The 14,236-nt window shown below is 36.7% G+C and overlaps 1 protein-coding gene across 2 annotated transcripts in view; it reads right to left on the minus strand.

Moving 5' to 3' along the window:
• The window catches only part of homer1b (homer scaffold protein 1b), a 57,535-nt gene that overhangs the window by 35,329 nt on the left and 7,970 nt on the right, over window positions 1-14,236 (minus strand). Inside the window, exon 2 of one of the 2 annotated variants that reach the window (XM_056458504.1) lies at window positions 11,606-11,762. In XM_056458504.1, the coding sequence (XP_056314479.1) occupies window positions 11,606-11,762 (157 nt within the window). Of the gene's footprint in view, window positions 1-11,605; window positions 12,018-14,236 lie in introns of those variants that run through there. The other variant, XM_056458503.1, reaches the window with a different exon arrangement.

Below are 14,236 nucleotides of genomic sequence, written 5' to 3' on the forward strand. Positions count from 1 at the left end.
CTCCCCGCGTTCGTGGGGTTTCCTCCGGGTGCTCCGGTTTCCCCCACAAGTCCAAAGACATGCGGTACAGGTGAATTGGGTAAGCTAAATTGTCTGTAGTGTATGTGTGTGAATGAGAATGTATGGGTGTTTTCAAGTGTTGGGTTGCAGCTAAAAGACATCTGCTGCGTAAAACATATGCTGGATAAATTGGTGGTTCATTCCGCTGTGGCGACCCCAGATTAATAAAGGGACTAAGCCGAAAAGAAAATGACTGATTAAAATGATCACAAGACACAATCTGACAAAAACAACGTCTTTGGGGTGAGGAATTATTCAACATGGGCTCATGAAAAAAATCATGTGGTAACTGACATTACACTGTTTACGGTGACCTACACGATGAACTACACGAACACAATAAGTGGTAAATGTATGATTTTAACATGCATATAGTAAAAAAAAAGAACAATACGATAAGCAAACACTGCAGCAGCTAGAAATTACAGGATTACTTTACACACACGCACGCACGCACACACACACACACACACACACACACACACACACACACACACACACACACACACACACACACACACACACACACACACACACACACACACACACACACACAACACAAAATTCTGTAAATAAATATGATATTAATGTTGTCTAATCCCCTGAGACCTTTGTTCATCTTTGGAACACAAATGAAATTTTAGATAAATTTAAGTTTTTACAGTTTTTTCCACACAAAAGTGTTCTTGAAGCTTTGTGTGATTGCAGTTGAACCTCTCAACACAACAATGTTATAAACAACAATGTTTGACTATGTTTTTGGTGTGAGTATCAAAATTAATAGTTTGCATCACAATGCAGATAAGGACGATTCAGTATTGGTTTAGAAGCAAACTATAACAGGCTATGATGTATTGATGGTTTTCTGACATCATCTTTTGTAGTAGCATACTACGGCCAGGGTGGTGAGATGCTTGCGCAAGTAGAATAATACTATGCCCAAACTATTTTAAAAGCTTACATCTGGGCACATTTCATTGCTTGTGTGTTTGTAGGGGTAATCTTTCACTGAATACGTTTACATGGACACCAATAATTAAAACAATTTTAATGTGATTAAAACAATACTCTGATTAGGAGTCTACCATGTAAACAGCTATTTTTGATTAATTTAATCTGATTAAAGTCATAATCAAACTAAACAGAAATCAGATTAAGACATGTGCATTTTGTGACAGGATAGTCTATACACACACACAGCTGTGTGACACTATTCTCTGCACCTACCTAGTCAGTGTAGGACCACAGACACCTGCATCACGAAATGCTGATGTATACTCTCTTATTCTGCATCAAACTCCATTAAAACTACACTCTTTCAGTTCAAACTCGCAACCAATATCTCGTTTATCACGGGGGCATGCATGAAGTGTTCCTGAATAAAAATGAAACTGCCAATCAGCAGTTAAATTCGACAAATCAAAAATAAAACATCCGAAATTACATTAAACTCCGTGAGGAAATGTGGATGACGCAATGACGTTTATCGAACTAAAAACTTAAAAGCCTTAAAAGCGACAAGTTGGCTTTACTTTAAGTTTACTCTACTGTTAAGTTGATAACTTACCTTGGTCACACTTTATTTTGATGGTCTGTTTGTTGAATTTAAGTTACATTGTAACTAATTATAATTAGATTATAAGTAGACTGTTGGGGTTAGGGTTAGAGTAGGTTGACATGTACTTGCAAAGTTTCTTATAGTCAGTTAAATGTCTGTTGAAGGAGCAGTATCAGCAGATATTAAGCAGACAGTCTACTAATACTGAAATAGATTATCAAAATAAAGTGTTAATTTTATAAATATGCAGATAGTTATTTTTCTTACAATTTTTAAGGGAATGATTACTCACTTTTGATAAGTAAAATCAACTAATCATTTTAAAAGCAACAGATTTACTCACTCATTATACGTAAAGTCAACTAATAATTATTTACAGTGTGTCTATAGAGGACAAAGTTTCTTAATTTATGTTCAGAAGGTCTCAGGGGGTTGGAATGACAGTAAATGACAACAGTAATAATAAAGTAACAATAATATTTATTTTTCAATTTTGGTTAAACTAAAAATATATGAGTTTTTCAGCAATATGGGAAGCAACCAGACGCAAGTGTTTGCTAATCAAGCTAGCGCTTAGCTAGTGTTTGCTAATCATCATCAGCATGACAAATGTTTACCCTGTGCCTAAAATACAAATGAAGGTAAACCCAATGAGATGATAAGCATGTGTGTTTGGTATCAGTTCAGGAAATTCAAAATTTGAGTCGATCCATGCTCTTGTGTACTGTGAGTTGCTCAGCGAGCAGAAAGCTTAGTAGCCTACACTGGAGCTGGTATTTGTCTTTATTTTCAGATGCAGACGGGTCGGCTAATCAGAGTCCACGCAGGCTGCTATGTAATCACTCACTTCAGGCTTGTAATTGCATGAGAACAGCTGAAAGTGGGTGGACAGCACAGAAGAACAGCATTGAGGCTAACGTCTCTATTGTTGGAAGAAGCTGTCTGTTTCATGACGTTTTTTTATTTTTATCTTTTGCAATCTGTTGGGGTTAAAAGGGGGGAGGGGTATCGCAATCAAGGCCTACCCACTAGCAATGTGAGTTTGTGTCCGGCGCATGGCATTTGCTCTTTTAATTTCATGGCACCAGCCAGGAATAAGAAAAGTTCATAGAAAACGAATCTATTCAGTGACAGTTCCATCAAGAATGAACATTTTATGCCTCAAATGATATTCAGTTTCAAACACAGACTAATAGTTTTATTTGTGTGCTCACATACATAAGAAAGTAAGTGGACTAAAATGTGGAGTGTGAACCCGCGTTTGCATAATTTTAGCCCCGATATCCATTTGCTGACAGGTTTTGTGAAATTTCCAATAAATGCCTGAAATCAGTGCTTGTTCACATGAGTGACAGTCACACAGTGTGAAATATCAAAGACGTTATCAGAGAGAATCGCAGATGTGTCGCCAATGCCTGTGAAATATTTGGCATGCTGACTATCTGGACCTGTCAGCGATTCATAATCATGCTGAGTGAAAAGAATTCCGACTCCTTCTCTCACTGCTTTGCATTTGGAAGGGCTCATCCCTATGCCCTAATCTCTTCGAAGGGTTTACCCTCCAGGGTGACTGCTTTGAAGGGATGAAGGGTGTAGAGGTAAAAAAAAAATGCACTTGCATTTTTTTGGAATGCACGTGCATGCGTCATCTTAATGAGAAGTTCAAAGAGGTGTGCCTTCGTCGTACTTTTTGTCCACTAGCTGACCAAAATATGAGATTATGAGCAGATTGTACACCTTATTATTATTATTTATTATTTTTTATGCATGCATGTGGATGGACGCATATATGTGTAAAGTACGTTTGTATGTATTTACAATACAAATTAATGTACAATTTTTATTGATTTTGTAATTATTATGTTTCTAACTTGCATATATTAATAAAATTATATATATATATATATATATATATATATATATATATATATATATATATATATATATATATATATATATATATATATATATATATATATATATATGAGACATCATGGTGGCGCAGTGGGTAGCACGATCGCCTCACAGCAAGAAGGTCTCTGGTTCGAGCCTCAGCTGGTTGGCCAATTGGCATTTCTGTGTGGAGTTTGCATGTTCTCCCTGTGTTCGCGTGGGTTTCCTCCAGGTGCATCGGTTTCCCCCACAAGTCCAAAGACATGCGGTATAGGTGAATTGAATAAGCTAAATTGGCCGTAGTGTATGTGTGTGAATGAGAGTGTATGGGTGTTTCTCAGTGATGGGTTGCAGCTGGAAGAGTATCCGCTGCGTAAAACATATGCTGGATAAGTTGTCGGTTCATTCCGCTGTGGGGACCGCTGATTAATAAGGGACTAAGCCGAAATGAAAATGAATGAATGAATAAATATTACAGTAGTTTCCTACAGTTAAATGCTATACATACATTTATAAGTAAAGTCAAACTGAGCATCCAGTTGTCAGTCTGTGTGAGAGCAATTTCCTTGCGTAAAATCATTCATTACGAAGGGCCCTTAGAATGGCCAGCCTTTGAGCACTTCGGTTTTTGAAACGATACTTCAATATGGTGGTCATGTTTGTTTTCACTCTGAAGTGCCCTTCGGAGGGTGATATATCCCATTTGAAACACACTGTCTGTCATTTTGGATGCTTTTTGATGTTTAGTATGAGATGTACTGCAACAGGGTACCAGTCTTGTGCAGGAACTCAGATCTAATGCGTGATCCTGCATTACTTCTTAATCACTTCTCAGTTTTTTCTATAGTAAAGTCACACAATGTGAACACAGCAACTAGATACTACTCCAGATAGTCATGCAGTGTAAAAACAATGGAGATTTGGTGATTTGGAAAATAATGCAGTGTGAACTCAGCATTAAATGGCTATATCACCCTGCAGCCCAAGAGCGGTTACTCACTGAAGCTAAGCAGGGCTGAAAACTAGGAACCACATCGGAAAACTAGGTTGTTGTTGGAAGTGGTGTTAGAGATGCCAGCAGGGGCGCTCAACCTGCGTTCTGTGTGAGTCCTAATGCCCCAGTAAAAGTGAAGTGTCACTATACTGTCAGTGGGCACCGTCTTTCAGATGAGACGTTAAACCGAGGTCCTGACTTTCTGTGGTCATTAAAAATTCCATGGCACTTCTCATAAAGAGCAGGGGTGTAACCCTGGTGTCCTGGCCAAAGTTCCTCAATCTGCCCTAATGATCATGGCCTCCCAATCATCCCCATCCACCGAATTGGCTCTCTTTTTGTGTCTTCACTCCACCAATAGCTTGTGTGTGGTGAGCGCACTTGCGTCGTTGTCCTGTGGCTGCCGTCGCATCATCCAAGTGGATGCTGCACACTGGTGGTGTGGACAGACCCCCTTCATGATTGTGAAGTGCTTTGGGTGTATGGCCATACACAATAAATGTGCTATATAAATACACATTACACTAAATGGGGCCAAAATAGCGACACCAAGAAATTTGCATTTCATGACTCACAAAGTTAAAATAATGTTCTACTGAAAAGAAAGCCGCCTAAATATTAAACGATCTGGTAGTGTAAATATTAAGAGTAATTGTACATTTCGGGTGAACTATCCCTTTAGAAATGTAGTCACTATTTACTCACCATCAAGTAATTACAATTTTCTTTGAAAAAGTAATTTCCTTTTTCTGTTAAACACAACAGAAGATATCTAAGGTGACAAGTGAAGGGTGAGTAAATGATGACAGAACTTTTTGGATGAACTGTCCCAATAAACAGCCCTTAATTGATCAAATGTACCAAATTTTATGTCACATAGAGAACCTGCAAGGAGATCACCCATCAAATTTTCATTTATATAAACCTCCTGGCCAAATTCCCTCCCTGCCCTAAACCATCATGGCCTCCCAGAGTCCCAATCATCCCCATCCATTGAAGTGCTGTATCTCTGTCTCTCCAATACACCAAGAGCTGGTGTGTGGTGAGCACGTTGTGGATGCTCCACACTGGTGGTGGTGTGTAGAGACCCCCCTTATGACTGTGAAGCGCCATATAAATACACATTACAAAACTGTATAAAACTGTTCATCTAGATAAAACATTTAAATAAAACAAAGTACTTAAAAATGGACTTGATTGAAGAAGGCATTTGCTTTGAAAACATTAATGCAGTGTTACATGCTTCACTTTTTGAAAATAACCAAGCTACGCAACGTTGTAATACAAAAATGTTTAGATCATTCTACTTTTACTTGAGTTTATTCTTAAGAAAAAGTCTTTCAGAAGAGTCAAAACTTAATAGAACTACATTTGATCAGATACCGTTGACTCGCCGAGTGGAGTTAAATCCAAGATAATGTGAATGGCACTCGGCAGATAGAGACCTTACAGCTGGCTCTTCTATTGCCTATTATAGGTCAACGAGGGTTCAGATAAGGACAAAGCCTAAGTGACAAGTCCCTGTCATTCAAAGTGACAGGACCACAATCAACCATGCCATACAAAAGTAAGGGCAGAACAAATTGCATAGGAGTAGAAGTGGAAAACACAGACATGCTCTTAAATATCATGTCAGGCTTTACACGAGCTCCTCAATCAATGTAGCATCCTGCTAATACCTTCAGCCACTGTGAGCCATAACTGAAATTCCCAGCAGGGCTCAGACTGGACTTAAGATCAGACTCTAATTACAGCTGCTGCATTGACCCCATTTTCATATTCAAGACTCATAAGGAACCGTAACATTTATGGATCTAATAATGCTTCTGTGAGATATCAGAAGGCAAAAAGTGCTGAAAAATGCTTTGTTCCTCACAATCGATTTGTGTTGGAACACAAAGGAAACTTATTAGTTTTTACAAATTTTATTGAATTGAACATAAGACTATTAAGTTTTCCCCAAAAACCTCAGCAATTGTGTTGTTTGAGGTCATGAACAAACATGCCTTTTTGAGTGTATGTGCAATAAATTTAAGATGAAAATTAAGAAATCCTAAAAGGACAATATTAGTTTTTGGTCATGTTGACAGCTGTCTAAATACAGTCATGATCATTGTTATAAAATTATAACAATACTGTGTTTAAGAGTTCGTGGAAGTAACTGATCAAATTTGTGTGTGCACCATAAAAAGAAATTCTATCAGTCAAGTTCTTTTAATGTACTTTTTTATTCAGATTGATTTCATGTGTTTTAGAAAACCATTATCCAAAGATTTTTTTTAATGTGCAAGAGATAGTAAATCATTTTGTTCTACCATTTAGCACATACTTGTATATGTTTAGTTTAGTTTAGTTTAGTTTAGTTTAGTTTAGTTTAGTTTAGTTTAGTTTAGTTTAGTTTAGTTTAGTTTAGTTTAGTTATTAATGATATTTCAGCATTTTGGGATGCACTACTTGCATCACAAATTGTTTTAACAATAAGTAAACTCAAATTGTATTTATTTAAAATTATAATATAATATAAATTTTAATTAAAAGTAATAACTACAAAACATGTTAACATTAGTCAAAAACAATTGAAATGTCAATTATTATTATTAATAATAATAATAATAATAATAATAATAATAATAATAATAATAATAATAATTGAATCATACAATAAATGCATGTGTGCACTTTAAGCCCTGGTCAGATCACACTAATTTGTCAAGATTTCAGCAGGATTTCCTTGACGTACTGTGTCATGGAGATTCGTAAACGACTAATGGGTGTTGTGACACAAGACTCAATCATTTCTTCTTGTGTAATGTGGCATAGTTTCCGACAACCGATACCATATCTGCGACGCCTCATGACACCATCGCAGAAAGTCTAGCATGTTTAATTTTTTTCTCGTTCTTCATGACGAGTTCCGTCATGTGGGTGACACTGTGCAATAGGAGCAAATCATTTCTCATCTCAGCGGGTGCTGCCGTTAATGCGCCGGTCAGGTAATCAAAAAAAGGCTGCATATTTACTCTCATCTCTCCAACAGTTCTCTCATCCTTACAACAGAGTTGTTTCTTTCGAGGTAATCTGGGAATATGTTCAGTGCAGCGAATACATTACAGAAGCATTTCCTGTCTATTCAAATTTGTCATTAATAATGAACACAGTTTAATATAGGCTTCTCTGAAACTGCGAATATTTTATTTAGGCTAGAAGATTATTTTATTTAACAAACCAACATAATCTCCCAGCAATTCATGTTCTGTCACATATATAAGACTTGTTTTGAGGCACTTCACCTCAAATGTTATTCGTTATTCTTGTTTATAGAAAACTGACCAACAAAAGACACATTAAAATTATGTTAAAAATTATATCAAACGAAATATGTTTCAAAAATATATTTTTTACAAGAAAAATATACCAATTATATTTTAGTTTGTGCCCCTCCATAACTCAACTACACGGGTGGATGATTTGTTTCGCTCTGAGGAAAAGAAGTATTTAATCAATGGTTCACTGTGATCACAAATCTCAGTTTTATATATAATAAAAAAAAGAAAATACAATTTTTTTTATATATCATTATTTTAAAGATCATGTCTTGAGCATCTGATTTTTCCTTGCTGCTGCTTATGTTCTTTTATTTCTTCATCTCACTCGTGGCAAATATAGGCGAGGGATTGTTTAATAAGAAACCCATGGCAGGAAAATAAACATTTAGATTTGAAGAAAATATCTTAATATTAAAAAGGAATCATACGTTTGATCCTATCCATGTCATAAGGAAAGCCCTTAAATAATGTCGTTATTAGTTGTCAGCAAGCATCAGTGTTTATTGAGATTGAAATAAGATAAAAAAGATTAATTGAGAAAAGAAATATTGTTATAGCAACACTTGTGACTTATTTGGGAAATAAGGCTTGTCGTAGACATCACAAGATGACTTATTATGAAGGAATGTGTAGTCTGGCACATTTATTACCCACGACAAGTCAAGATTTTATCAAGATTTTTTTTATCGCATAATCTGACATAGTGACTTTCATAAATGACAATAAAAATTGTGTGATCTTGACCGAGTTTCATATATTCCTTCAAGGTACATAATTTTACCTAATAAATTATTTCCACAATAAACTATTCATCTGTAATTCATAAATACTGCATTTTAGGAGTTTCACCACATAAAAAAAAGATCAAATCTTATTATCCTTATTAAGCTTGACACACGATCATGAGACTATTCTTAACAAGCTTTTTATATATGTTTCATATTTCCCATGCTCATCACAGAAGACAGTAATTTTTACATATTGAATAAATCAATAGATCAAGACAGAAAGACCATCAAGCATCAGGCAGTTGATCCTATAGCATGACCTTATGGTCTACACTAAACTCACTATGGATCAAAGAGGATCAGCAGCAGAACAAACAGTGTGTGGCTGTAGAAGTCAACAGTCACAGTGCAAAGTGCACCGGCTCACAAGTTATTTCTGTCTCTGAAACCAAAAGCAGAGAGGGAGGGCAGAGCATCCCAACTCACCAGCACATTCAGACATGCTGCCAGAGCTATTTTAATTCCTCCTCTGCTCCAGCAGAGGAACCAATAGGATTGGGATATGACTGCACAGGAAACACTCCATACGATTGGCTTTGAAATGTCTTTGAGATTTTGGTGTAGAATTTGAAATGACTGATTTGCAGTGTGTGCCCACTGCTGGAGAAGTGATTTTAGGCCAGCTAAAAAACCTAATGTTAAAAACCAAATGAAGCATTTATACAATTTGTTATTAGGATAAGAAGGATTTTGTACCGTTACACCATCTACACCACAATATATGGACAATATAATGAAAGTGTATACAGCCTATGGACTTACTTCAGCAGAAGTAGATAGGCTACTACTGTCTATTAATGATTTCTGGAATATTGGGCCATTATATACTCAGTATAAGGTTGCACAGCAGTGACCAATTGGAGTGCATGCTGCTCTCCACAGGGAAAGTGAGCTAATCCACTTCTATCAGGGGGAACATGTTTGATAGCAGTTTCTAGCAGGTCGGTCCTGTGCACACTCAACTCTCTTGAGCACAAATAGTTCCTGTTAATTCAGTTGACTGCATCAAATTACATAAGTTCTATATTATATATACGATTTATTTGTGAACCAAAACAGTTTCCACCATAAGTAATTAAAACAATTTGGGTTCTACAAAGAACCTTTCAGTGAATGATTGTAAAAAGAAGCATATGACGAACCTTTATAATTCTCCTTTTATGCTATTTTAAAAGGGATGGTTCAACTAAAAATTATAATTCTTTCAATAATAACTCACCCTGTGTCGTTAAATCTCCAGAGACCTACATTCATCTATGGAACATTAAGATAATTTGGATGAAATCCAAATCCGATTTTTTTATTTTAGTCTTTATTTGACAAGACAGTTGACAGGAATTGAAGTGGGAGAGAGAGGGGGGTAGGAATGACATGAGGATAATTAATAACATATTTCTTTTATTTAAGGGTGAATTCACCCTTCAAAGCTTCATAATTTTATTTTGGAGGTTTCCTGTAATGCATCCAAAGTAAAAAAAAAAAAAAAAAGAAAAAAGAAGAAAATAGTTTTTACGTACTTAAAATAACCTCTCAATCAGTTGCTTTGAAATATAGTTTTTTTTCTTTTTCTCAAACATTTTTATTTTTCTTATACCGTGAGCTTACTCTGCTCCGATTGGTCTGTTGTAATTGGTCTACATTTTTCAGAGCCCATTATCGTATCTGAATTTCACCGTCAGTGACTGTACTCACTGTACTCATTTTGCTATTCCAGTTTAAGCCCAAATCTGATGATAAAACATTAGAAGAAATAGTTGTTTAACCAACTTCCATCCTAAAGGAATGCCAAGTATAACCTGAGTAGGACACTTGACATTGGTGGGAGACAGAATAATAAACCATAACACATTTCTTTTGAGCTTATACACTGTGAAAAGCAATTGGTTAGTAAATATATTGCCTTAAAAGCAGAAAGTTATTTTTACTTTTAAAAAGTCAGTAAACCCATTGATTTAACTTGTGCACATAGTTTGTTTACTTAATAATTATAAGGCAACAAGTGTACTTTCTTTTTATATAAAGTCAACTAATTGCTTTTTACAAGTGATGGAGGCACAGGAGTTTTGTTGAGATTCATTTCACAGATTCAGTAATTATAATAAGAGTTGTTGTGAAAGTGCATGCTAGAATAAATGTACTGATGATAAATGCTGCTGCTTGATTTTAACCAAAGGCAGTATTTGAGGATCAAAGTGGAAATGTTTTTTAAGCCACCAATGAAGACCACAGGCTGGCTTTACTAGTTGTGCACTTTGTTCTTTAAATCATTTGCAGACCTTTCATATTCACAAATAGCTACATTACACTGAATATATTACACTGAAAAAAAGGATGTCTGCAAAATTGTTGCAAACAATTTATATATGTTAAATTTAAACAAATTAAATTTAGTAATTCATTCATTCATTCATTTTATTTTCTGCTTAGTCCCTATATTAATCCGGGATCACCACAGCACAATGAACCGCCAACTTATCCAGCATATGTTTTATGCAGCGGATGCCGTTCCAGCTGCAACCCATCACTGGGAAACATCCATACACACTCATTCACAGGCATACACTACAGACAATTTAGCCAACCCAATTCACCTGTACTGCATGTCTTTGGACTGTGGGAGTAAATCGGAGCACCCGGAGGAAACCCACGCAAACTCTGGGAAGACATGCAAACTCCACACAGAAATGCCAACTGATGCAGCCGAGGCTCGATCCAGAGACCTTCTTGCTGTTAGGCGATCATGCTACCCATTGCGCAAACGTGGCGCACCCCTAAATTTAGTAATGTTCAACTTAATTTGTGTTTAAATTCAGCCCAAATAAATAGTTTAAAAACCATTTAACATAAAAAATTTTAGTAAATCCAAGGAATCATCTTTGAATTTTTTTAGTGTAGTTGTAAAAAAAAAAGTTTTTAAAACAAACAAACTACTTTTATAGTGATATTTTCACCCATCCACATCAGTACAAAAAAAGCACCAGGTTACCTTCGATCCATCCAAGCTGATGATCCTGTACACGTTCCTGGTACTGTCGTAGAAGTAAGATACAGTGACCGCATGTTTGCTGGTGGGCATCCAGTTTTTCTTAGTGCTGGGGTCTATCTGGAAGACGTGTGCCCGGGTGCTGTAGATGGGCTGCTCCCTGAAAGGCAGGAAGAAAAAGTGGTGAACCTCTTTGTGCCTGAGCACCGTTGTCTCTCCGACTCCACCGGGTGCATTGGAACGTCCAGGCAGACGGATCACCATTTCTTCATCCTCCATCTTGCTGCTGGTCACCACTGCTTGAGCCCAGGTAGAAACCTGGGACCTGCCTAACCAGTCAGACACATTGGTGCACTGCTACAAGCACAAGGCGACCATTCAACGCCCCGCTGATATGGAAATGCCAGCTGTTTAGCTGGGGCCATGTGGGATGGACACTAAATATAGTCAGAGACGCAGTACTCCCACCCCTACTGACCTGATCTTTGCTGTTGAAAGTGCGTCCACACACACGTTGGACCACACTAAGAGTTTTTTAGAGCTCTTCTCCCACACACTCTGGTTTGATCTGACAATCTCACATAGACGAATGTATAATACATACAAGATAAACTACAAAAACAACTACTTTGCGATTTATATAGATTAGTTCGGTCTTAGACACTGTGTGTGGAGTGAACAAACATTCCAGTTTTCAATTTCAAGAATGACACCAAAGTGGACAGTTCACACACACACACACACGCACACACACAAAAATGATGTGATCTTTGTTTACCGTCATGTTGTTCCCAGCACAGGCTCATTCTGAAAACGTAACCTATATACATTTCTGGAGATTGCAAATTATGAAGCCAGAAGTATGTAGAAATATGTAACGCTACAGGGCGGGATGACGTCGTTCCTTTTCACGCATAGCATCTGACCACTTACCTCCATGCAGATGGCTTTCCAGCTATTACAAGCTTATCTAGTGGCTCGCAGCATACGTTGGTGGACTAGCAATGCAGAGAGGAGTTGACCGTGACGATGGGGTTCAAGTCTGGTGAAGAACGATTCCAGAAAGCGGGTAAGACGCCAAAAAATAAAACAAGTAAATAACTTGTTTGAAGCAATTTCTGGATTGCTTTTTAAAACTGTCAGTTGGATTCAGGGAACAGGGTGGTTGGGTCAATCTGTGCTTTTAAATGGCACCCGCGAGAGAAATTCGAGATCTAAAAGGGTACACAGCGGCCTCTGTCAGATTCGCAAAAACAAAAACTGCAGAAAAATGTAGCTCCTGGGACATATTTGCCACTCTCCAGAAATGTATATAGTGGTACGTTTTCAGAATGAGCCTGGGTTGTTTATTTAAAAATCACTATAAGAGAATTTCTTTGTTTTTATTTATCAACTGTTTTTGTGTAGGGTCAGTCGGATGTAAATGTCTGAACATAGCAAGTCATGCAGCTTTGAAACTGCATAAATGGCATGAGAATGCTATATATAATATTTTTTAGAAGGGTTGGAATTATTGTGCCCCTATTATGCCTCTTATTACAATGTGTAAAATATGTCTCTGCTGTCCCTAGAGTGTGTATGTGATAATTCATCTTAAAATACCCCAGCAATTAATTTTTTTATAACTGCCCCTTTTAGGATTTGATCCTAATTGTGCCATTTTGGTGACTGTCACTTTAAATTCAAATTAAACTGTGCTCCCATCCCAATGCCTATGTGTCTGCATAGTGGCAGATTCAATAGACTGACATCCTGAGGGAAAGATGGTTACTAATAGGCGAGGTTTTCCCCCACTGATTACATTTACAAAAGGAGAATGTCAATTAAAGTGTTTATTGAGTTATAAAAGTGTTTATGTGAGTGTGTGTTTATTTTTGATCATTAAAAAATAAATTCATAATTTTTGACCATTAGAAGCAGGATACATTTACAGACTGTTGCCACACAATTGTGTTTAAACCCCTTATAAAAGAGATTTAATATAATAGGTCCCATTTTAAGGAAGGCCATTCACAGTTAAAAAGATTTTTGTGAACGTTATCCTAACCTTGAGCAAAAGAAGACAAAAAAAAAATGAAAATCATGTGAACCACAATCGCTGCTGAATAATAGGCAATCATCACTGACGAGAACAAAAGAACACTGGAAACCCAGTTAGATGAGCCGTCTCGCTCTGAACTTTTCTCATTCTCCGCAACACAATTACACATTTACCCTCTTTCCAAACGGATACCTACTGTACTTGTCACCAGTAATTCATCAGCAATTATCACAGAGCCAAGGCTGAACACTAAAACTTTTAAGTAAGATTCAATTTGTGTGAGTTCATGCAAGGTAGCCTACTGCTAACTAACAGTGAACTTTTTTTCAGCATTGAAAGGTGAGCAATAGATGATTTGATTTTTAGAGTAAAAATTTATATATGTTTATTACTGATAAAGAACATAAATAAGTGTAGTGTTCTTGCCATATTTATTTTAGCAAGTGGATTTTTAACTAAAAAAATGTTTTCAAGCAGTAAGCGACACAGGAACAAAACTCTGTACACTTGAAATTTTATGTTTGAACCAATGATGGTGATGGAGATCATTTCAGTGTGTGGGTTTACTGATTCATTAGCCAGATGGGTACATG

The sequence above is a fragment of the Danio aesculapii genome, chromosome 5, assembly GCF_903798145.1.
Source record: "Danio aesculapii chromosome 5, fDanAes4.1, whole genome shotgun sequence".
NCBI lineage: Eukaryota > Metazoa > Chordata > Actinopteri > Cypriniformes > Danionidae > Danio > Danio aesculapii.